Here is a 26,920-nt window from a genome sequence, read left to right on the forward strand (position 1 = left end):
TTCCAAAGTTGTTTTTGTCCTTCATGTTAAATGCACCTAATGCCAGAATAAACACTTTTATTTCCCTGCCAGTGTTATGTAAATTAGGCTCTTGAAGTCAAGGGGGCAGTGGCTTTCTTGATTGAAGTCAAGTTAACCGTGCCTCATTTCCTGCACCTTGGCGTTTCATTGATAAAAAGTTCTAATTCCTATGATGTTGGACGCAAGATCTAATTCCACACATGCACCACTTACCCGTCATTCCTGCGCCTACGCATTGTACTCCGCTGCTTTCAGCTAGTTTTCAGTGGCTCAATGCACTGGTGCAGGCTTGCTTGCGTGAGTGCACCACTAAATATGTCAGGACAGACACTGCAGGCACAAACATTGGTGCTAATGGCTCAACTGAATCCCAAGAAAACTGCAAAGGAAATGGTGGAGAAATTGGAGGCATCGGTTACGAATGTATTCTCCAGTCCTGCATTGCCTTGTTCTGTAGGGATGTTGTGAAGGACAGAGGCCCCTACTGCAAAACTGTCATAAAAACAACAAATAATAAAGCTGAAGTCTGCAGATGATCACAAAGACTACTTTTGGTCAAGTTGATGTAATATGTACAAGGGGTGAGAGGCTATTAGTCCAAAAACAACATCATTCAGAACTGTAAACCCTGGGGATGTCAGCTTAATCTTGTTGGTTGTTTTGTTGAAAAAGCTTTTGGTAGCTTTTATTTCTTGCCACCTCTCAGTAAGTAGATTGGTGTTGTAGGAAAATAAAGGCAGAGGTGGACTGGGAACTTAAATTGGCCCTGGAAAAACTAAAAAACTAAAAGTGGCCCTATGTTGTAGGTGGGTCCAGATTGACAGAAGGTGGGGCAACACAAGTAGGCAGAACCAACATATGTAGACAAAGACAACAGAAGTAGGCAGGGCCAGAAATAACATAGAAATTAACAATATATCGTCCCAACAGAACCAAACACTACAGTGCAGCACAAAATACTGCCACAGTGTTCAAGTGTCCTGAGGATGGTGATACAGTTGAATTCAGGAGGGCACCTGTGGCTGCTGGCCAGGTGCATAGAAGAAAATCTGATTGTTATTTATCTAGATGGCAGCCTTGAGAAAGTTTTGGCAACCCCCCCGACTTAAATTGTAATAAAAATGCATTGCCACCTATGAGGTTATTTCAATATGGCCACTGTTAATGCGAGACTGGCATAATGAATCCGAACCAAGATTCATTAATGATTGTGGCGTGAGGCACAAATCCAGGTTTGGGTTTGTTATGTAATACATTAAAGGATAACTGTCATATTTTTAGAAAAAAATCTATTTTAGCATGTGTTACTGCTGCAGCAGCATTATGCATAAAGCAATCTTTAGTTTCTTCACTTAACACTGTTTTCCTTGAGTTTTCCCCTTAGTTACGGATGTTTTGAATCCTACAATATGAGGATCTTCTCAAGATGGCTCCTCTGCCAGTTCTCTGAGGCCAAAACTGCATTCCCTCAGGTCACATACAAACTTGCTGTAGCCAGCAGCTTCCTGCCAGCCAATCAGATTGGATTACTGAGAGACACGCCTCCTCACTCTGAAGCCTAATGCAGGCATGCAGTGTGAAGGACTGCCCCTCTGTCTTCCTAGCCGGGGACAGATGAGCCATAGCAAAGTTTTTTTAAGGGAGCAGTGGAAAGGGACAGGAGACATTAATGAAAGCTGTTATTATAAGGTAATTACAGATCTTTTGACAATCATTGACAGACTAACTCAGGTATACATGCCTAGCTCTAATAAACTATCAAATAAAAAAATATATATGACAGTTGTCCTTTAATGCATACGCTGCTACTCAACGTAATGGTGCATTCACGAGACAAATACAGTCTTGTGTTAACAGCGGCAATATTGAAAGAGCCTCATTACACAAAATACATTTTATTACAGAGATAGGGATCGCAATGAAAATTAGTTATGTGGATGAACGAATTGGGTTCGTCTCAAGCAGGATGAACCGTTTAGCTTATCAGTAATCTATGGCCAATCAGCCCCTGAGTAAAGGTGGCACTGGTGAGTTAGTTAGGTAGGTGACCTGGTGTCCACTGAGTTACTTTAGGTACCTAGTATCCATTGACTGACATTAGTTTACTTGACATTCGGAGATCTACACTGCGTGCAGAATTATTAGGCAAATGAGTATTTTGACCACATCATCCTCTTTATGCATGTTGTCTTACTCCAAGCTGTATAGGCTCGAAAGCCTACTACCAATTAAGCATATTAGGTGATGTGCATCTCTGTAATGAGAAGGGGTGTGGTCTAATGACATCAACACCCTATATTAGGTGTGCATAATTATTAGGCAACTTCCTTTCCTTTGGCAAAATGGGTTAAAAGAAGGACTTGAGAGGCTCAGAAATGTCAAAAATAGTGAGATATCTTGCAGAGGGATGCAGCACTCTTAAAATTGCAAAGCTTCTGAAGCGTGATCATCGAACAATCAAGCGTTTCATTCAAAATAGTCAACAGGGTCGCAAGAAGCGTGTGGAAAAACCAAGGCGCAAAATAACTGCCCATGAACTGAGAAAAGTCAAGCTTGCAGCTGCCAAGATGCCACTTGCCACCAGTTTGGCCATATTTCAGAGCTGCAACATCACTGGAGTGCCCAAAAGCACAAGGTGTGCAATACTCAGAGACATGGCCAAGGTAAGAAAGGCTGAAAGACGACCACCACTGAACAAGACACACAAGCTGAAACATCAAGACTGGGCCAAGAAATATCTCAAGACTGATTTTTCTAAGGTTTTATGGACTGATGAAATGAGAGTGAGTCTTGATGGGCCAGATGGATGGGCCCGTGGCTGGATTGGTAAAGGGCAGAGAGCTCCAGTCCGACTCAGACGCCAGCAAGGTGGAGGTGGAGTACTGGTTTGGGCTGGTATCATCAAAGATGAGCTTGTGGGGCCTTTTCGGGTTGAGGATGGAGTCAAGCTCAACTCCCAGTCCTACTGCCAGTTTCTGGAAGACACCTTCTTCAAGCAGTGGTACAGGAAGAAGTCTGCATCCTTCAAGAAAAACATGATTTTCATGCAGGACAATGCTCCATCACACGCGTCCAAGTACTCCACAGCGTGGCTGGCAAGAAAGGGTATAAAAGAAGAAAATCTAATGACATGGCCTCCTTGTTCACCTGATCTGAACCCCATTGAGAACCTGTGGTCCATCATCAAATGTGAGATTTACAAGGAGGGAAAACAGTACACCTCTCTGAACAGTGTCTGGGAGGCTGTGGTTGCTGCTGCACGCAATGTTGATGGTGAACAGATCAAAACACTGACAGAATCCATGGATGGCAGGCTTTTGAGTGTCCTTGCAAAGAAAGGTGGCTATATTGGTCACGGATTTGTTTTTGTTTTGTTTTTGAATGTCAGAAATGTATATTTGTGAATGTTGAGATGTTATATTGGTTTCACTGGTAAAAATAAATAATTGAAATGGGTATATATTTGTTTTTTGTTAAGTTGCCTAATAATTATGCACAGTAAGTCACCTGCACACACAGATATCCCCCTAAAATAGCTAAAACTAAAAACAAACTAAAAACTACTTCCAAAAATATTCAGTTTTTTGGGTTCATTGAGAACATGGTTGTTGTTCAATAATAAAATTAATCCTCAAAAATACAACTTGCCTAATAATTCTGCACTCCCTGTAGAAACAGCATTAGAAGCCCAGTGTCAGCTTGACAGATACAACTAGCCATCCAGAGTTTCCTTATGATTGTGCCAGTCATCCAGCTGCTTTTTTCAATAACGAGACAAAAAGTTAGCCATAATGCATCTTTGACATGTGTATTAACTTGAGACTTTCATGTTGGGGTGAGTTTATATGTAGCAAAAATCCTTGACAGTTTACAGTAAAATGCTTGTGTATAGGGTCTTTAGGTTTTCCATCTACATACAGTAGAAACAATCCACATCATATTCAGTCTGTTGCAGATCTGTCCCCTATATCCATAGCGGGTTTCAACCATCGCAATACAAAGGATAAAATCTGTGGCAGTAAATATCTTCCATGTCTAGCTGTACCCTTAATCTACCTTATCATTGGTTTTTCTGTCCACAAATTTCCAACAAATCTGACAATTGCAGGAGTGGAGTGCAGCAACCCCTGGACATGTCTTTTTCTTGCACTGAAAAACCTCTTTACGTTTTCTCAAAACCCTTGACCATTTTGATTAGGGCACTGGTTAAAGAACTAATGTGATTTTTTTCTTTTCTTTTATAGCTTTCAGTAGAGCTCCAATTCCTATGGCAGTTGTTCGAAGGGAGTTGTCATGTGAAAGCTACCCCATAGAATTGCGTTGTCCAGGAACTGATGTTATAATGATTGAAAGTGCCAACTATGGAAGAACAGATGATAAAATCTGTGACTCAGATCCAGCTCAGATGGAGAACATTCGGTGTTATCTTCCAGATGCTTACAAAATAATGTCACAGAGGTATTATTTTTTAGTTTTAGCTTTTTCTTTTGTTCTTTTTTTGACTTAAAGGGGTTCTGCACTTTGTTTTAACTGATGATCTATCCTCTGGGACCCCCGCCAATTAGCTGTTTGAGAAGGCAGCGGCGCTCCAGCAGCGCCACGGCCTTCTCACTGTTTACCGCCGGCCCAGTGACGTCACGACTAGTATCAACTAGCGTGGGCGCGGCTAAGCTCTGTTCACTTGAATGGAGCTTAGCCCCGCCCACGCTAGTTGATACTAGTTGTGACATCAGTGGGCCGGTGGTAAACAGTGAGAAGGCCGTGGCGCTTCTGGAGCGCTGCTGCCTTCTCAAACAGCTGATCGGCGGGGGTCCCGGGTGTCAGACCCCCGCCGATCAGAAGCTGATGATCTATCCAGAGGATAGATCATCAGTTAAAACAAAGTGCAGAACCCCTTTAAGAACTGTGAGTATGATTTGTCAATATGTGTCAATCGTTTTACAATATGAATAAGGTATTTTAAACCTAAGTTTATATGCCCCAAAGTGAAAAATCTCAGAGTAAGGCTATGTCTACAAAGGTCACACATTATGGCGCGCACCATATGTGCGCCATAATTTGTGACTTTTTAGGCTTCTCAACACTTTTCTGAAGCTTAGTGCGGCCCACTGAATTTACTAGAACTTACGTCAGAAACTGGCGTAAGTTATAGCTGGAGTCTGCTCCAGCCCCTGGCTAGTGTAGACTTCAGCTTCTGGTGCATGGCAGGCAGAGATGCATCTAAATTATTAAGAGGCTATCACTAAATGATTTTAATTGTTAAAAAATGTTGGTGATACAGACTCCATTGAGCTTGCTGCACTGAAAAACTGTTTGCTAAGTATCTACTTAAAGAGGACCTTTCACTACTGTACAAACTAAAAACTAACTATATCAGTGCGCTCCCTCTGACTGATTTTTTGTATGAGGCGTGTCCCTTGCTGCAGCGCTGACAATCGCAGCGCACAGCTCATAGCCAGGCTATAGCTGTGCGCTGCGATTGGCCAGCGCTGCAGCAAGGGACACGCCTCATGCAGCAAGGGACGGAGCGGCGCCCAGACATACTAGTAAGTGCAGGGGGACCCCTGGGCGCCGCTCTGCCCACTGATATAGTTAGTTTTTAGTTTGTACAGTAGTGAAAGGTCCTCTTTAACAAGTGGCTTAAAAAAACTGCTAAAAGCACGAGTTAATGACACTGACACTGTTAGGCTGGTTTCACACGGGCGTTGCGGGAAAATGTGCGGGTGCGTTACGGGAACACCCGCGATTTTTCAGCGCGAGTGCAAAACATTGTAATGCGTTTTGCACTCGCGTGAGAAAAATCGCGCATGTTTGGTACCCAAACCCGAACTTCTTCACAGAAGTTCGGGCTTGGGATCGGTGTTCTGTAGATTGAATTATTTTCCCTTATAACATGGTTATAAAGGGAAAATAATAGCATTCTGAATACAGAATGCAAAGTAAAACAGCGCTGGAGGGGTTAAAAAAAAAATAATTGAACTCACCTTAATCCACTTGCTGGCGCTGCCGGCATCTCGTCTGTCTCCTTCTGTGCTGAACAGGACCTGTGGTGAGCATTCATTCCAGGACCTTTGATGACGTCACTCCGGTCATCACATGATCCATCACCATGGTAAAAGATCATGTGACGTACCATGTGATGACCGGAGTGACGTCATCAAAGGTCCTGTAACAGTACTTAATGCTCACCACAGGTCCTATTCAACAAAGGAGATGCCGACCACGCGATCAAGTGGACTAAGGTGAGTTAAATTATTATAATTTTTTTTTAACCCCTCCAGCCCTATTTTACTTTGCATTCTGTATTCAGAATGCAAATTTTTTCCCTTATAACCATGTTATAAGGGAAAATAATAATGATCAGGTCTCCATCCCGATCGTCTCCTAGCAACCGTGCGTGAAAATCGCACCGCATCCGCACTTGCTTGCGGATGCTTGCGATTTTCACGCAACCCCATTCACTTTTATGGGGCCTGCGTTGCGTGAAAAACGCAGAATATAGAGCATGCTGCGATTTTCACGCAACACATACGTGATGCGTGAAAATCACCGCTCATCTGAACAGCCCCATAGAAATGAATGGGTTGGTATTCAGTGCGGGTGCAATGCGTTCAACTCACGCATCGCATCCGCGCGGAATACTCGCCCGTGTAAAAGGGGCCTTAGTATTTCACTTTCCCATTATTCTTCACTTTTGTTATTATTGGGATAATGGCTAGCAGGATTGGAGGTTTTCTTCAGAGCACACTTTACCATATGTATACACGACTGGAGCAGGAGATCCAGGGTGAATACCGCTGCGACAAATGTATGTTGCGTATCTAATGCAACACTGAGGGCAACTGATAATATTGAGAGGAGCATTCTGCTCACTAAGTAATCAGTTAGTGGGGTAGAAATAGAGGTTCGAGATATGGGTCAGGCGGAGCAGGTAAGTAGGGTTAATGTAGTCAGGTGGGGTAGAAAGGGGTCTCAGAAAAGGAAGGCCACTCCTGTTACTGTGCATCTAAGCAAAATTGCAAGTTGAATGGTGATGCAAAGGTGTCAGAAATGAAAGCCCTAGTGGATACTGCTCTCCCTACCAGCCTGGTGGACAGTCCAACTAGTAGTCGGAGGGATTGTAGTGCAGGTAGGGCCAGACAGTTAGTATTTATTGGGATTCTATAATCAGGAAGATGAATAGAGTAATGTGTTGCTAAGACTGTCTCAACCAAAGGTTTGGCATGTGATGGAATAGGTGGATAAATTACTGGGAAGGGCTGGTGTTGACCCAGCTTTGGTGGTCAATGTTGGGACCAATGACAGAAACATAGTAGGTGGAGGATCTTTAAGGAAACATTTTAAGAACTAGGTTCCAAGCTGAAGGAAAAGACCTCCAAAGTGGTATTCTCTGGAATACTGCCTGTGCTATGTGCAACCCAGGAAAGACAATGGGAGCTCAGGAAGCTAATTACATGGCTTAGGCTACTTTCACATATGCATCAAAAAAGTCCAGCAGGCTGTTCCGGTAGAGAACAGCCTGCTGGACTTCTTTGTATCCGGCATAGCCAAGTAGTGCCACATGCCTGCTCGACTCCATATCAGCTGGGATTTAGCAGAACAAAAATTGCTGCATGCAATGGTTTTTGCCTGGCCGAATCCTGGTTTATATGCTGGGGAGGGTCCAAATCCCCGCCACATCCTATTATAGTCAGTGGGGTATAGCGGGCACATGGCACTATCTGACCATGCGGAATCCAGAGAAGTCCAGAACAGCCTGCCAGAGTTCTTTGACGCATGTGTGAAACTAGCCTTAAGTCTTTGTGTAGTGCAGAGGGTTTGGGAACTAGAATACTGCCCCGACTTTTAATTGGGATACAAACGGTAATTGGCAGGTAATTAGCACCTAAATGGAAGTGGGTCTGCTGTGCTGGAGGAGAGAATTCTAGCAAAGGTGGTAGAGTATTTAAACTAGGTATTAGGGGCGAAGGTAAGGCAAAATATTAAGTGGTAGATACACAGGGGAAAATAAGTATTTGATACACTGGCGATTTTGCAAGTTTTCCCACCTAAAAAGAATGGAGAGGTCTGTCATTTTTATTGTAAGTACACTTCAACTGTGAGAGACAGAATAAAAAAAAAAATCCATAAGGCTAGGTTGGACTACATGACAATCGGCGAGCAGCTTGGTGGCGCAATAATTAGAAAATGGAAGAAACACAAGATCTTCCTCGGTCTGGGGCTCCATGCAAGATTTCGCCTCGTGGGGTAAGGCTGATTCTCAGAAAGGTCAGGAATCGGCCCAGAACTACATGGGAGGACCTGGTCAATGACCTAAAGAGAACTGGGACCACAGTCTCAAAGATTACTGTTAGTAACACACTACGCTGTCATTGATTAAAATTCTGCAGGACACACAAGGTCCCTCTGCTAAGGCCAGCACATGTCCAGGCCCGTTCAAAGTTTGTCAGTGACCATCTGGTTGATCCAGAGGAGGCACGGGAGAAGATAATGTGGTCAGATGAGACCAAAATAGAAGTTTTTGGTATCAACTCCACTCGCCGTGTTTGTAGGAAGAAGAAGGATGAGTACAACCCTAAGAACACCATCCCAACCATGAAGCATGGGGGTAGAAACATCATATTTTGGGGGTGCTTTTCTGCAAAGGGGACTGTACGACTGCACCGTATTGAAGGGAGGATGGATGGGGCTATGTATTGCTAAATTTTTGGCAACAACCTTCTTCCCTAAGTAAGAGCATTGAAGATGGGTCGTGGCTGGGTTGGGTCTTCCAGCATGACAATGACCCGAAACACACAGCCAGGTCAACTAAGGAGTGGCTCTGTAAGAAGCATTTCAAGGTCCTGGAGTGACCTAGCTAGTCTCCAGACCTGAACCCAATCGAAAATCTTTGGAGGGAGCTGAAACTCAATGTAGCCCAGTGACAGCCTTGAAACCTGAAAGATCTGGAGAAGGGGGCCAAATCCCTGCTGCAGTGTTTGCAAACTTGGTCAAGAACTACATGAAACATCTGACCTTTGTAATTGTAAAGAAAGGTTTCTGTATTCTGGTTTTCTATTGTATCAAATACTTATTTCATGCAATGAAATGCAAATAATTATTTAAAAATCATACGATGTGATTTTCTGGATGTTTTTTTTTTTTTTTTGATTCTGTCTCTCACAGTTCAAGTGTACCTACGATAAAAATTACAGACCTCTCCATTCTTAGTAGGTGGGAAAACTTGCAAAATCGCCAGTGTATTAAATAAATATTTTTCCCAATGTAGTTGAGAGAGGCATCAAAATATATTGGTGGGTGGAGAAATGGATTATATTGGGGCAGTGGATAGAGATATTCACATGTTACAAATAAACATTGAAGAGCAATGTGGCAACAAAATTTCAAGAATCCACATTTCGAAAAATTTATGTAGAAAATTAAATAGTAACTTTAAATGTATGTTCACAAATGCCAGAAGTCTTTGCAAGGAAAATAGTGGAGCTTGAGTCCATTGCTCTGGAGGAACACATTGATGTAGTCGGTGTGGCTGAGACATTTTTCATTTTTGGTGAGTTTTTTTCTTCAATATCATCTATATTTAATAAAAATGTTGGGGATTCGCTCTGGTAGTTAGGATTAGCGGGTGCAGCACAAAGGCAAAGTACAAGTTCTTGGTTCAAAACATCACTGTTTATTCACACGTGAAAGCAAAACAAAAACGCAAGTTGCTTGGTGATTGTTCACACACATGAAAAGTTCATATACAAAACTTCGCCACTGTGTTTTGGAGGGGGCTGTTTGCCCGCCTCCTGCCCCTGGATTACGGCCCTTTAAGAACCATCTGGGGACATACTGTGGAGTTACTGGATGGCCACCATTTCATGTATCAGAGGAACATGGTAAGAACAATGGATGAAGCACATGGTGAGAACAATGGATGGCGGCCATTTTAACTCACAGACACTGTTTGGACTTTTCTACACAGTGCCATCTCGCCGGTATTTGGTGCACAAAGACATCGGGCAATAGTTTTAAACTATACAACAGGGGACACATTATACAGTAATTATTTTTTATATAGCCTGTATATGTTCTGTGGAAATTGCATTAAACTGTATCTTCCAAACTACTGAACGGATCTGGGTGAATTTTGGATATGTGGTTCACCCAGATCCCCCGGTTCCGAGGATATACTTCTTCTGCTGCAACTGCTGCTGACACATAAAAAACAGCTCTTACTCCACTGAGGCCAAGAACCTCGGTGACACGTACCTATCATCGACAATGATTCCTTGTACCTTCTTACATAGTATATAATCCTGCAATTTTCACACTGGCCACACTGACATCCTACCGTTTAAGGATGATAACATAAATAAGAATCACTTATCTATTATAGTCAGTCATAATATCACTACCATTGGAAAATGTAGATCTGGAATGCTCAACTTGTGTCTCTCCGGCTGTTGCATAACTACAACTCCCAGCATGCCTTGATAGCATACAGCTATAAGGGCATGCTGGGATTTGTAGTTTTGCAACAGCTGGAGGGCCTCTGGTTAAACATCCCTAATGTAGATCCTGTTGTGGAATAATTGCACTACCACTAGATACTGTATATCCTATCTCATTACCTACTTCTACAGTTAGAGTAATCACAGTGACAGGTGGAGTGATTACACCAACATTGGATACGCCACAGTGGAGTATTGGTCCTAGCTCCAGCTCTGGTACTTCCGGTCATGTTGCTCCCCTTACGCTGGTGGAGTATTTTCAAGAGACGATACCTATGATTGCCTTATTCTCCAAGTGGAATAACGGGTGCTACCACTGGATACTGCACTACTTCCACATTATTGGCCCTGGCCAATGTGGCTACTACTTTATGGCCTCCCTTTCGGGTGGAGTGTTGCACAAGCACTTGATGCTCTACTTGGAATTTTAGTTAGGGGCTGACTGCCCAGAATTTTGTGATGATCAAATAAAGATGAGCAAAATTATTGAAATTCCTTTCTGTTCCGATTTTACGATTTAAATTCAAATAATTTGGAACAAATCAAAATTATTCAAGTTGGTGTATAACACTCTGGAAAGACTCTAGGTTGAGAAAAGGAGAAAGAGGCTAGTATGGCACTCTGAGTTTTTGGCAATATATATATATTCCTCGCCTCTGTGAAGTTAGGCTACTTTCACACTAGCGTTCGGAGCGGATCCGTCTGATGTTTCATCAGACGGATCCGCTCCTATAATGCAGACGTTTGCATCCGTTCAGAACGGATCCGTCTGCATTATAACTTAGAAAATTTTCTCTGAAAGTAGCCTGAGCGGATCCGTTCAGACTTTACATTGAAAGTCAATGGGGAACGGATCCGCTTGAAGATTGAGCCATATGGTGTCATCTTCAAGCGGATCCGTCCCCATTGACTTCCATTATAAGTCTGGACGGATCCGCTCGCCTCCGCACGGCCAGGCGGACACCCGAACGCTGCAAGCAGCGTTCAGGTGTCCGCTCACTGAGCGGAGCGGAGGCTGAGCGCTGGCAGGCGGATGCATTCTCAGTGGATCCGCCTCCACTGAGAATGCATTAGGGCCAGACGGATGCGTTCGGGGCCGCTCGTGAGCCCCTTCAAACGGAGCTCACGAGCGGACACCCGAACGCTAGTGTGAAAGTAGCCTAAGAGTCTGTATTTTCAAGTGTCAGCAGCAGCAGCTAGTGATGGTTGACACGTTGCTATTTTAGTATGGCTTAAGCTGATCCAGGCCGGCTCTTACTGGGAGTAGCCAAAGTGCTGGGTGGGTGGCTTCTCCGCACACTCCAGGCCGGGTCTTTTTGGCCTATATAAAACCCAGCCAGCAGTCTCAGCTTGGTGTGGTTTATCCTCCATCTGACAGAGAAGCTGTGGAGTCTCTGTGTTTTGGGTCCTGTGAATTTGTGCCGTGCTAAAGGGATGAGAGCCGCATGCCGGGAAACAGGCCCCTAAAGCCTGCTGTGGACTGTGGGTGGAAAACTGGTGTGAACAAACACCAAGACTGTGAACGGTTATTTTGTTTTTTCTTATGTGTGACTAAACACCGAACTGTTTAAGTTAAAGACTTTGTGATTGCCTCTATACTGTGTCCGCTAGCCAAACTACCAGAGCAAAACCCCACAATATATATGCACTGCTCAAAAAAATAAAGGGAACACTTAAACAACACAATGTAACTCCAAGTCAATCACACTTCTGTGAAATCAAACTGTTCACTTAGGAAGCAACACTGAGTGACAATCAATTTCACATGCTGTTGTGCAAATGGGATAGACAACAGGTGGAAATTATAGGCAATTAGCAAGACACCCCCAATAAAGGAGTAGTTCTGCAGGTGGTCACCACAGACCACTTCTCAGTTCCTATGCTTCCTGGCTGATGTTTTGGTCACTTTTGAATGCTGGCGGTGCTTTCACTCTAGTGGTAGCATGAGACGGAGTCTACAACCCACACAAGTGGCTCAGGTAGTGCAGCTTATCCAGGATGGCACATCAATGCGAGCTGTGGCAAGAAGGTTTGCTGTGTCTGTCAGCGTAGTGTCCAGAGCATGGAGGCGCTACCAGGAGACAGGCCAGTACATCAGGAGACGTGGAGGAGGCCGTAGGAGGGCAACAACCCAGCAGCAGGACCGCTACCTCCGCCTTTGTGCAAGGAGGAACAGGAGGAGCACTGCCAGAGCCCTGCAAAATGACCTCCAGCAGGCCACAAATGTGCATGTTTCTGCTCAAACGGTCAGAAACAGACTCCATGAGGGCCCGACGTCCACAGGTGGGGGTTGTGCTTACAGCCCAACACCGTGCAGGACGTTTGGCATTTGCCAGAGAACACCAAGATTGGCAAATTCGCCACTGGCGCCCTGTGCTCTTCACAGATGAAAGCAGGTTCACACTGAGCACATGTGACAGACGTGACAGAGTCTGGAGACGCCGTGGAGAACGTTCTGCTGCCTGCAACATCCTCCAGCATGACCGGTTTGGCATTGGGTCAGTAATGGTGTGGGGTGGTATTTCTTTGAAGGGCCGCACAGCCCTCCATGTGCTCGCCAGAGGTAGCCTGACTGCCATGTTCTCAGACGGAAGTGGCCACTGAGCTTAGAGTGTTGCAGAGTGTCATCAGCAGATTGCAACAGAGATATAGAGAGACTGGAAGAATCACAGAAAGGCATAGAAGTGGATGTCCTTTGGCCACATCCCAAACTGATGACTGCTTAATTGTGAACAATGCCCTTTGGAATTGGACAATGAATGCCACACAACTTCAGTCACATTTAAGGGAGGTTAGAGGCACCCAAGTGTCACGTCAGACCATTCAAAACAATTGACATCAGTGTGGTCTGCGTGCTAGACGACCTGCACGAGTACCTGACCACACCACCAGGCACAGGTTTCATAGTCTTGTATGGGCCAGGGAGCATGTATGCTGGACGAGGGACCAGTGGGTCTCAGTGCTGTTCATTGATGAAAGCGGATTCACACTGAGCAAAAATGATGGCTCCCAATGATGTTGGAGAATTAAGAAGAGTGCTATACATCAGCCGCTTTTGCCACCAGACGAGCCTTTGGTGGTGGTAGTGATGGTGGTGTTACAGTGTCTGCAGGTGTGTCTAGTTAACATGGAACTGCCCTACACTTTGTGAGTGGTACATTGACAAGCCCATACTTCTTGAATAACATAATAATTACAATCATTGTGCCTCTGCATGAACAATACAGGCCTAATTTTATCTTCATGGATGACAATGCGCCAGCTCATAGATGTCGCATCATTAGGGAATGGCTGCTGGAGACTGGGAAACCTCAAATGGAGTGGCCTTCACTTTCTCCAGACCTGACTCCTATTGAAAACCTATGGGATCAGCTGACTCGCCATGTAGAAGGTTGTAACTGTATCCCAGAACCTGAATGACCTGAGGGCCGCCCTTCAAGAAGATTGGGATGCCATGCTTCAACAGACAATAAGTCGACTTGGGAACAGCATGAGATGTCGTTGTCAAGCTGTAATTGATGCTCAAAGCTACATGACAAGTTATTGAGACATTGAAATTTCTTGTGGGGGTATACCCACCACTGTTGTTGGCTTTTGTTTCAATAAATTGCTTGAGATAAGGAAATCACCATTGCATTCTTCTACTTAAATGCCCAGTTTTCATGATATAATATCACTGTAGTTTTCCATAAATTTCACCTGACAGCCAAATATTCATAATTTTTTGTGAGTAGTGTATATATTTTATCGGGGGGAACTAGTTCTCATTACGGAGAGAGCATAGTATGTGTGTGAAGTATTGTAGGTCAGGCAATGCTTCTATGAGTTTCTGCGGAAAATATTCAAATTAGCTTTTCTAATCATATAGTTTTTCCCAGAAACCCATAGAAACGTTGAAGACAGGCTTATGATACTCCTCATGTATACTCCATAAGAAGAAATATTACCCCAACAAAGGCTTCTCAGGCAGCCAAACAAAACTTCGCTCAGCCCTTCTAAAGTGTAGTTACCCAGAAAGATCTAAATTTTTGGTATGAGACACTCATTATTTTGTTTTTGGAAAGGAGACACGCTTGCATGCCTTTTTTTAGAGAAGAATTATGTAGGGATAGCACAGCAATAGATTAAAAAAAAAAACTAATATGAAAAACCACTGATTGAAAAATTTAAGGCCACCACCAAAAATCTTAAAAAATATTAGGAGAAAATTGACTTATGCAGCTCGAGGACATATGTATAAATATACATACTAGAAATGAGCAAATCAATTCAATTAATTTAGAATTCATTAAAAAAATTGATTTTAACTAGAGATGTGCAAGCTTTTTAAAAAGTTCAATTCAGAACTGAAGAAATTCTATAGTATTTAACTATGCACCAATTAGCCTAACCTTGGTGTATAACACCCTTTAGTCAAATAAGACTCATATTTTTTTCAGAAAATCCTCAGCAAATAAACCTGAGTCTATAATAGAAAAGAGATAATGCTCAACTAAAAGTGAGGCAAGCAATCCACTACCCAAAAAGCATTACACTCCTTTAACCTCCTCCCGTCCGCCCATAGGATATAAACGTCCTATGGGTCGATCTCTATTTCTGAAAGCGCTGTGCGCTTCCTGTTCCGGCTGTAACGGTCGCGTACACACACACACAGGGGGGAGGGAAGTGACCACTGCGCTCCACCCTTACCCCTGGCCCTGCCTACTTGCCTCGCGAGTCCTAATGACAGGGGACAACTGGACGGCAATCACTAACTTGGAGTAAGTGCAGGGATGACAGACAGACAAACAACAGGACGTGAACGGACCGAGTCAATACCAGGAGAGCTGCAAAGTACAAATGGAGCAAGCAGAGAATTGTCAGGAGAAGCCGGGGTCATAAATACCAGGAGAGCAGAGAAGTACAAGAGGAGTCCTAAGAGAGTAGTCAGGTGGGAGCCGAGGTCACAATACCAGGACGGAAGCGCAGTACAAGAGGAGCAGGCAAGAGGATGGTCAGGAACAGGATCAGGTAAGTATTCAGCAGTCCAACAAATAGCCAGGAACCTAGAAATTAACAGGCAACCTGTAGCCAGCAGGCTGCCTGTATTTATAGTGGGGAGTGAGGGTCATGTGACGTGGCCAGCGTCACATGACCGACAGACCAACCAGTCGAGCATCGAGTGTTCAGCTCGGCGCTCAAGGCAGACTAGGAGCAGGGAGCCACCCAGCTAGTAAAGCCGCCCTGGGAATGAGGTCAAACACAGAACCTCATTCCAAAAGCTAAGCAACAGTTCTGCGGGCAATGGGGGACCGAGTGCACCTTCGGAACCCCGTGACACCGGCCCGGCGGTCATGTGACCGCCGGGAACGGAGATTGAAGGGGCTGTGTGAGGTCATCCACAGACCTCAATCAGCCCTGCACTGAGGCTGTACAGCACAGTATTATGCTGTACAGCCTCTCTGGGGGTGCATTTCTTCTGCAACTGGGGCTACTATGTCAGCCCCAGTTACATGAGAAATCAACAGTGAAAAAAAAAAGAAAAAGTGAAGCAAATGTCCCCCAGAGGTCTTGTATGACCTTATGGGGGACGAAAAGTGTAAAAAAATAAAAATAAATAAAGGGTTGAAAAAAAAAAAAAAATTAAGTTTCACATGTAAAAAAAAAAAAGTCCCCAAGTAAGGAATAAAAAAAAAATGTAAAAATAGAAAAAATAAAATAAAATAGACATATTTGGTATTGCCGCGTCCGTAAAAAACCAGCTCTATAAAAATATCACATGACCTAACCCCTCGGATGAACACCGTAAAAAAAAAAAAAAAAAACTGTGTCTAAACAAGCAATTTTTTTCACCTTACATCACAAAAGGTGCAACACCAAGTGATCAAAAACGCGTATGTCCCACAAAATGGTACCAATAAAACCGTCACCTCATCCCGCAAAAAATGAGCCCCTACATAAGAAAATCTCTCAAAAAATAAAAAAAACTATAGCTCTTAGAACATGGAGACACTAAAACATCATTTTTTTTGGTTTTAAAAATGCTATTATTGTGTTAAAGTGAAACAAATAAAAAAAAGTATACATATTAGGTATTGCCGCGTCCGTAAAAACCAGCTCTATAAAAATATCACATGAGCTAACCCTTATTGGAAACAATTTGAGCTTTTTTTGAAAGATAGTTGCGATAGGTTGGTGACATACCGTATATAACTCTCTGATACAAAGGATAATGATTGGGGAAGGAGAAGAGTGAAAACCAGGACGAGGAAAGGCTGAAAAGATAACTGGCTAGGACATCCTAAGTATGTCTATGTGTGTTTTGTTATATGTATTGTATTTAATTGTGTGTTTATTTTGTAATATCAGGAGATATTATATGACTATACGAACCCCTCCAGATGGTGATAAATCTGTTTTATGATTTAAAATTAAATAAAGAAATATTACTGGAAAAAAAAAACAACCAAAAACCGCATCCTGTCTTTTTAGCATCCGCCTTCACACGGTCAGCATTTGGTCATTGATGCATCAGTATCGCTAAGGCCAAAAGAAAGAGGAACGGATCCAAAACAGAGATTACAAGCGATTGGAATGTTTGCATGTCTTCTGTGTTTTGTACCCAATCCTGCTTTTGGCTTCCAAATTATGATTGTATCCTGATGCAAAATAGGGACCGTGTGATACATGCCCTATAGATGCTCGAAAGACAGGATCCATCATGTTTCCCATTTTTCAGTCCTTCTGACAGATCATAAGAAGGCTTAAATCAAAAATTACTGTGCCACATGATTTGTCCCTCTCTCAGTTTCTTTAAGGTTTAGTTCTGAAAAATCCACCACATAAAAAAGTGTCAGATCAGTAGGCTAATCTGGATCTGAGTAGTGCATTCATGGCGATGAAAATGCTACTAAAAACGTTACTTCGCCAGAGACCAGACTTTCCTGTGCTGATCCCTTATCACCATACTTTGATTATCAGGATTTAAATGGTGTGTGGTAAAGGGTCTCAGTAGTAGCAGCACCCTGGACATTTGGTATGTTATGCAGATGCATTATATTTGGTCCCAAATATGTGAGAATTGTCTTTCTATATGGCCATGAGATTTACCATTATCATTTGGGTATTTCTACAAGAATATAATCTGATTTGCACACATAATATTGCTTCCATTCCTGTATTGTTTGTTTTTTTAAAGTTTTTTTTGTTATATGTGGTCCCCTTATGAACTGACCCCAGAGAACGGTTCAGAGAAACAGGTCGGGACAAAGTTTGCATTCCTGGGACATATGGTATGTGCTCCTTTCTTTTCCACTGGTGATCAAAACCTGAACGCCACTGGTTTATTTGGGAGCATATATGTATTATGTGCGATTATTTTTGTTGTAACTTTATTATTTTCTGATACATTCATTGACTTATGACATTACTGTCGGACTGTAGTCATATTAGGTCTCTTCTCGGGTGCTTGTAGCTATTCCTTGTCAGGGACATATAGGGCTTATCAGGAGGTTCCTGACACGGGATTGCCCATATCGGGGCGGCGATTCCGTTTTGCTGGGCATGGCCTTTAGCTTGATAGGGCATGTGTGAGGGAGAGTCAATTTTCCTTATCTTGTCCTGCCCGGCCTCATTGTTAATTGCTTTTTTAGGGCACAAATTTTGTGATTTTTAATGATCATCAGTAAAGGATACGTTTTACACTGGTGAAGGTACTCTGTGATTACATTATAATTAAGTTACACTAGTGACTACCTGATATCTGATGTCTATATCTATCAGAACTGTGAAAAATTACTAAAAACTTTGTTTTAGCCCTTCTGTATTGATTTCAACGAGGAAAACAACTAAGTGTTGAGCAAATCGGGTTTGGATTGCTGTATCCGAACTAGATTTGTCACCAATATAGCTTTCGACCTAATGTAAAATGTATGGGCTCCGCAGAGGTCTTTGCGAACTTGCTGCAAATATTGCGAGACTTGCTTTGTTTCTCAACTATGACGTGACACTTCGTTTACTCACATAAATTGCAGTGTCAAATCCAAAGCTGTACTTGGCTTTGTTAATGAGACAGGAAATAAATAGTGAAGTGTCACATCATAGACACTAGGCGAAGCAAGTCTTGCAGTATTTGCCACAAGTTCGCAAATTAGGATGGAGGCTATATTGTTAAAATAGTTTGCAAACTAATCGGGTTCGGATACAGCAATCCAAACCCAATTCGCTCAACACTATAAAATTAGAAATCAGCAGTGGGAAAAAATGCCACCATGTGCATATTTTTGCATTTTGAGGTGAATGGGAAGCTGTTGGCATTTTGAGTGCGTATTACACCATAGAAAATTACTGTTTTTCAGCGACAGAATCGGCAGTGGATTTTTTTCCATGTGGACATAACCTTAACCTTCCTGGCGGTATTCCCGTGAGTGACTCGGGGTTAATTTTCGCTGCCAGGAGCGGTAACCCCGAGTCACGCTCGGGCTATCATTGCAGAGCTGTCAGCGGAGTCCCTTCACCTTCTCCTGGTGATCCAGCAATGTCCTCCGCTGTGATCGCCGGCGAGAGCGCCGGCCGGCATCTGACTTCCTGATTCCGTTCCCTGCGAGCAGCAGCGGCGCATAGGAGCAGAACTGGGCGGGAAATTCAAAACTGATATAAACATAAAAGTGACACACTCACATAAAAGACATTATACATTGTCATCTGAGAGGATTACACTGTATCACCTCAGATCTGACACTTGATCACTGAATAGTGCCCCTTGCCTGCCATTTTACTGTCATTTGTGCCCATAAAATATTTATAACATGGCATCAAAAAAGCGCAACTTTACTACAAAAGCGCTTTTGGACCAGTTAAGTGACAGCGACAGTGACACGGAGGTGCTCGCAGAACTGAGCGATAGTGAGTTGTGGGGAGATTTGTCATCTGACACTGACACTGATCTGGCAAGTGACAACGGCAATGATCCTGCACCTGACCTCAGCCATGTGTGCACTTGGTGCCCTATTGACTGCAGTAGGGACCAGGTAGCGCCCCCAAGATTCCTGTTCACTGGATCACCTGGGATGAAGGTAGATGTTGAGCGTGACAACCCTCTGGCATACCTGCAATTATTCCTCACTGGGGAGGTAATTGAAAAAATGGTCACGGAGACAAATTGCTACCAAGAGCAGCAATCCGCTACGCTGCATGCCACGTTTTCCAGAAGCAGAAAGTGGGAACCGGTGACCAAAGAGGACATGTGGCAGTTTCTGGGACTCATCATTCTTCAGGGGGTGATGGGGAAACCGCTACAGAAATGGTACTGGACCACCAATAAGTTACTGGCCACTCCATTTTTTGGCACTGTGATGTCAGAATACTGGTTTTCCCTCATCATGAAGTATTTGATAAGACCATGCATCCTGCGCCCAAACTAAAAAAAATCTGGGAGGTATGGCAAATTATTGTGACCAATTTCCAGCGGACCTACGTGCCAGAAAGGCACGTCAGCGTAGATGAAAGTTTGATGGCCTACAAGGGACATCTAAGCTGGATACAGTACATTGCATCCAAAAGAGCGCGGTTTGGCATCAAATCCTACATGCTCTGCGAGTCATCCACTGGATACATCTAGATTTCGGTCATTTTCACCGGTAAAGGGACGAAGTTCAACCCCAGGTACAGCAGCTATGGGATAGCCACATCATCTGTCCTTACACTGCTGGAGCCATTGCTGAACCGGGATGTTGTGTGACCACGGACAATTTTTACATGTCTCCGGAACTGTATGAGGTTTTGCTACAAAACAAGACTGATGCATATGGTACCGTTAGGCCTAACCGACGTGACATGCCATCTATGTTTGCCAAGAAAAAACTCAAAACCGGAGAAATGGTTGCCTGGCAGAAGGGTAAGATGATGGCAATGCGATGGTGAGACAAGAAGGACGTGTGTCTCATGAGTACTGTGCACAATACCTCTACTGCCATGGTCCACACAAAAGGTGGGAAAGATGTGCTGAAGCCGCAAGTCGTGATAGACTATAATAACACCATGGGAGGTGTCGACAGAGCCGATCAGGCAATGACATTTTATCAGACTATGCGCAAACAGCAAAAAAAAAATATTATAAGAAGATCTTCAGGCATCTTCTGGAACAATGCCTTTGGAATGCATATATCCTGCACAGAGCACAGAGTAATAAACCTCTTGTTCATTCTGAGTTTATATGGAAGGTGGTTGAGCGTATTTTTGTCAACCACCAGACTCCATCAGTAGCTGTGAACAGACCTGGACGTCGTGCTGTTGACGTTGTCAACCCAGAACGCCTGACTGGTCGTCACTTTATGGACTACATCCCGCCAACCGGAAAAAAGGCAGCACCTACCAGGATGTGCGTGGTTTTCTGCTTAAAGAGAGATGGCAATTGAAAGAAAGTCCGAAAAGAAACCAGGTTCCATTGTCCTGATTGTGACGTCGGACTTTGTGCAGTCCCATGTATCAAAATTTAGCACACTCAGGATGTTTATTGAATTTTCTTTGTTTGACAAATTTCATTATTTTTTATGACATTATTGAATAAAATTATATTATTTATTAGATTATAATTCATGATTTTGTGTTTCAAACTTTCACATCTGGGATGTCTACTAGAGTCTTGTTTGGTCAGGTTTAAGTAAGTAATTACTAAGAATTGCAGGACTACAATACATAACACCAAATTTCCATGCAAAAAACAGTACCACTTTTGGTACAAAATTCCTGACATAATCATACCGCCAGGGAGGTTAAAGTTGGGCGGTATGGATTAACTAAGGCCTCAAGCAGTACGATATGTTCAGAGTATGTCAGTTGTCGTCCAAGTAATTTGTGTAAACTGCTACCTTTGGCTGTGTTTACTCTCATAAACCACATCTCTGAATTATTTGGTAGATCACCATTTGAAACAGTGCATATGTCATCATCGCCTGGTGGGCTCCATCTGCTGCCACTCTGCAGGTCTTCTGGGTCCCCACTCTCCGGTGCTGTCCTGGTGTTCACATGTGCACCCTTACTCTAGAAGGCCAGTACACCAGAGTGATTCCTCCTCAGCTAATGTCTTGCTGCCATTTTTTTAGGTTCCTTCTGCCATCACTCACTAAGTCAGTAATAACATTCCAAAGGTCTCTGTACCAACTAGTTCCTGACTTATACTGCTATCTGCGCTGACCACTTGCTCATCTATCATAACAAATGAACAATGTCAGCTTTCTCCGTAAAGGGGTTGTCCGAGTTCAGAGCTCATGTGTTCTCATCACCAGAGATCAGCTGTATCTTTGCTGCTGCCAACATCTCTCGTTGTCTGCTGCTGCGCCCCTCTACCACGTGGATACTTGAGTGGTCCTGTCTGGAACTGTATATATATTTTCTTGATTTGACTAATATTTATAGGGGTAATCCCCACCAGCTCCTGTGTACTATAAGGTGAATCAGATAGGACATTTGGTGGGTTCCTTTATTTCGTCCTGTGTATAGTTTTGTGCACAGGACTGGTGGCATATCTTGGGAGCATTTTTATTGTTTTCACTGTACCCTACTGTATTATACATTTTTGGTCTCCAGATGAACCCGACAGGGGGAAACGCTTTGGGACATTATAGGGTGTATTAGGGAGATATCAGGGATAGGTTCCAGTGCAGGGTACACCCACCATTAGGGTGTTTCCTGTATTTAGGGGTAGAGAGGGTTTCTGTAGGGATAAAGCAATTGCTCCCTTCCCCCTCCCTGTCAGTCTGGAGAAGGAGGAGAGAGCAGTTGCAGAGCTGACAGGCTGCAGGAGGAAAGGAAAAATAGTAAAAATATGTAGAAATGTCATAATCGTCACTGTGCGGACCCACATAATAAAATTTTTATTTTTACCACACAGTAAACGCGATTAAAAAATTCCACAAAATAATGTAAAAATTGTTGTTTTTTTTATCTCCCCCCTAAAACAAAAGTAATAAAAGTTTTTTAATGCACTATATATACCCCAAAATGGTTACTAAAAAACCTGCAGCTAATCCCGCAAAATGACGAAAAATGTAGAAGATAAAATTAAAAAGTTATGACTGCTGGAAAATATGATTAGTTCTTAAGGCTAAAATGTATTATGTCACTAAGGGTACTTTCACACTTGCGGCAGAGGATTCCGGCAGGCAGTTCCATCGCCGGAACTTCCTGCCGGATCCAGCAATCCGGACGCAAACTGATGCATTTGTCAGACAGACAAATGCATTGCAATACCGGATCCGTTCGTTCCGGTATTTATCTTTTTCACATTTTTAAATGCCTGCGCATGCGCAGACCGCAAAACCGGATCCGTTTTTACGGAACACTTGGGGCCGGATCCGGCATTAATGCATTTCAATGGAAAATAATGCCGTATCCGGCATTTATTCAGTATTTTTGGCCAGAGAGAAAACTACAGCATGCTGCGGTATTTTCTCCGCCCAATAAACGTAAGGGGGACTGAACTGATGTATCCTAATGCATACTGAACGGAATGCTCTCCATTCAGAATGCATTAGTATAAAACTGATCAGTTTCTTTCCGGTATTAAGCCCCTGTGACGGAACTCAATACCGGAAAATAAAAACGCGAGTGTGAAAGTACCCTAAGGAGTTAAAAAGGCAATTTTGTCCCCTGAGTTGCAGAGACACATAAAAAATCTACAATAGAAAAGTTACATTTTTGGGAGGGTGTTTGCAATTTTAACGGCACTATTAGGAGGTTAAATCACATTTTTATGTTTAACATGTTTTTAAAGAATTTTTAACTTTCCATGCAATATCTGTATAAAAACCATAAAATCCTGCAGTTTTTTTTACATGGTCCATTAAGCCTAATAATAGGCGCAGCTTTTTTATCTGTACAGATCGCTTTACTGCAGTTACCTGCTTATGTCATTCTAATCCTGCTTGTAATGATATCACCTCTATGAGTAGATAAGACAGGATCCACCATTCACAGTAGTTGATTGTCAAAGCTTATCTTTTCATTCCTTCAACAATGACCTATGCACAGGTCACAGACCATGCCTAGAAAACTCTTCCATAGAAGTCAATGAGCTCCCTTCCTGTCCATTGTGTCCATGGACCATGGGGCTGCTATAAAGTAATTTTTTTTAATGCTTTCTAAATGTTGTTAAGAACAGCTCAGGCAAGATGGCAGCCCCCATAATCATGTTCAGGAAATAGAATAAATAAAGTCTGCAATCAGAAAATTAAAACAAATTATAAAAAAGTGTGTTACTATCTGGTTTTAACTGGCAGATAAAATTTTTGGTGACACATTTTCTTTATGGCTTCCTACATGGGGACCGTCTTATCATTGACTGGCAGCTATCTGTGTATTAGACGGTCAGATTTTCTGCCCGATGATCACGAATTAGCGTTCATATGAACGCTTGTTAGAGATCACCTTGCAGTGTAATACTGCCGCCGATTGCATGATGAACGGGTAAACGCATGCTGAAAGAGCATGCTGAAAGATCAGGATTTACAGGCGGCAGATCGTGCTGTCTAATTACGATCTTCCTCCACCAAACCACTGTAGAGCATGGGGTCAAGCGATGACATAGCAATTGCTCCTCCCCACGTATGTAATAGCAGTGGTCTCCTCAGCAAGCAAGCAGGTAGTTACTGGGAGGGAACACTTCCCTCCCGACAATCGCCTACGTGATTGGGGTCTCTAATACACCTTTTACACAGAGAATGCTATCAATTACTGATAGCAACCAAATGGGCTGCCTTGAACTCAGAAAGATCAGAGATATCTCTAATAATTAAATCCCTGTGTGAGTGCGCTGTGTCCGTGTGTGTGTCACCAGTTTTGCACTGGGCATGCGCATCGGGTCGTCCAATCAGGACACAGCACTCCACACACACACACACACAGAGCGCTCCATAACTGTTTAACCCCTTCCATGTTGCGGTCTTTAGGAACCGCTGTCTGGAAAGGGCTAACCATCGGGCCGCTGCTCTGCCCTGGCAGCGGCCCAATGCTTGAAGGTTTAAAGGGGTTGTCCGGGTTTAGAGCTGAACCCGGACATACCTCCATTTTCACCCAGGAAGCCCCCTGACATGAGCATCGGAGCAGTTCATGCTCTGTTGCTCTCCTTTGCCTTGCACTAAATCGTGCAGGGCAAAAGCATTTTCAAGAGTTCCGGTGACGTACCTGGCTCTCCATGAGGCTGCCAGGAAGCATACCATATAGGTATGTCCGGGTTCAGCTCGGAACCCGGACAACCCCTTTAAGCTCTCTCCCCACTATGTGCAGCTGCCGCTGGCCACCAATGAGAACAGAGAGGAGTAGAAGGGAGGGACTGTGGCCACTGCGCCACCAATGAATAGAGTTAATGCTTGAATACAAACGTAGCCTGCGTGTGCTGGCCATATCCCATACCCGGCCCCCGGCCTCTATGTCGCCGCTACCCGCCGCAATTAACCTTTCAAGTCCTGAGGGGTTAATTGCGGTGGATAGCAGCGCGCAGTCATAGAGGCCGGGTATGGGATATGGCTGGCACACGTTTGTATTCAATAATTAACTATAGTCATTGGTGGCGCAGTGGCTACAGTCCCTCCCTTCTACTCTCCCTCTTCTCAGTATTATATTAATTGTGGTGAAAACTCCCCCGCCCTGCAGTGCGCCCCCCCTCCAACAGTATTAAATTATTGGTGACAGTGGCCCCAGGGTCGCCCCCTCCTCACCCATTGGTGGTGCAGTGGCAGCTTCTGATCGGAGCCCCAGCAGTGTAATTGTGGGGCTCCGATCGGTTACTATGGCAGCCAGGACGCTACTGAAGCCCTTGCTGCCATGGTAAGCTCCCTGCTGCCGTGTGCACAAAGCACAGGGCAGCAGGGACAGTGTAAAGTCCTATTCACCCTAATATATTTCTATTAGAGTGAATAGGACAAGGGTTCTAGCCCCTAAGGGCGCTAATGCTAAATAAAAAGTAAAAAAAATTAAAAAAATTAAATTTAACCCCCCCAAAATATAGCAAATAATATACTGCGATATATATATCGTTATTGCACATGCTTCAAATTATATTGCAAAATAGATTTTAGGCCATATCGTCCAGCCCTAAGTTCAATACACGACAGTACACTACAGTATATACCTGTAGTGTAAGGCCTCATGCACACGAACGTTTTTTTTCACGGTCCGCAAAAACAGGGTCCGTAGGTCCGTGATCCGTGACCGTTTTTTCGTCCGTGGGTCTTCCTTGATTTTTGGCGGATCCACGGTCATGAAAAAAAAGTCATTTTGGTGTCCGCCTGGCCGTGCGGAGCCAAACGGATCCGTCCTGAATTACAATGCAAGTCAATGGGGACGGATCCGTTTGACGTTGACACAATATGGTGCCATTTCAAACGGATCCGTCCCCATTGACTTTCAATGTAAAGTCCGGAGTCCCTTTTATACCATCAGATCGGAGTTTTCTCCAATCCGATGGTATATTTTAACTTGAAGCGTCCCCATCACCATGGGAACGCCTCTATGTTAGAATATACTGTCGGATATGAGTTAGATCGTGAAACCTCATTTCCGACAGTATATTCTAACACAGAGGCGTTCCCATGGTGATGGGGACGCTTCTAGTTAGAATATACTACAAACTGTGTACATGACTGCCCCCTGCTGCCTAGCAGCATCCGATCTCTTACAGGGGGCCGTGATCAGCACAATTAACCCCTCAGGTGCCGCACCTGAAGGGGTTAATTGTACTATCATATCCCCCTGTAAGAGATCAGGGCTGCCAGGCAGCAGGGGGCAGACCCCCCCCCCCCCCCTCCCCAGTTTGAATATCATTGGTGGCCAGTGCGGCCCCCCCCCCTTCCTCCATTGTAATAAATCGTTGGTGGCCCAGTGTGCGCCCCCCCCCTTCCTCCCTCTATTGTAATAATTCGTTGGTGGCACAGTGTGGCCCCCCCCCCCCCTCCCCCCCCCCTTCCTCCCTCTATTGTAATAAATCGTTGGTGGCAATCATTGGCCCCCCTCCCTCTATAGCATTAACAACATTGGTGGCCAGTGTGCGGCCTCCCATCTTGCGCCCCCCCCCCCCCCGATCATTGGTGGCAGCGGGTTACTAGCAATAGTACAAGATTCATACTTACCTGGGAGCTGTGATGTTCGTGTCCGGCCGGGAGCTCCTCCTACTGGTAAGTGACGGTTCATTTAGCAATGCGCCGCACAGACCTGCCACTGTCACTTACCAGTAGGTGGAGCTCCCGGCCGGACACGAACATCGCAGCAGCAGGTAAGTATTAATCTTCTACTATTGTACTATTGCTAAGTAACCATGGCAACGAGGACTGTAGTAGCGTCCTGGTTGCCATGGTTACCGATCGGAGCCCCAGCGATTAAACTGGGACTCCGATCAGAACTCCGCTGCCACCAATGATGATGGGGGGGAG

General features: G+C 43.9%; 1 protein-coding gene across 2 annotated transcripts in view; it reads left to right on the plus strand.

Annotated features, from left to right (window-relative positions):
• Window positions 1-26,920, plus strand: part of ADGRL3 (adhesion G protein-coupled receptor L3) — a 1,148,457-nt gene that overhangs the window by 95,216 nt on the left and 1,026,321 nt on the right. For both annotated transcript variants that reach the window (XM_040417792.1, XM_040417793.1), the window contains exon 2: window positions 4,266-4,479. In XM_040417792.1, the coding sequence (XP_040273726.1) occupies window positions 4,266-4,479 (214 nt within the window). The remainder of the gene's footprint in view (window positions 1-4,265; window positions 4,480-26,920) is intronic.

This window comes from Bufo bufo, chromosome 2 (assembly GCF_905171765.1).
Source record: "Bufo bufo chromosome 2, aBufBuf1.1, whole genome shotgun sequence".
Taxonomy (NCBI): Eukaryota; Metazoa; Chordata; class Amphibia; order Anura; family Bufonidae; genus Bufo; species Bufo bufo.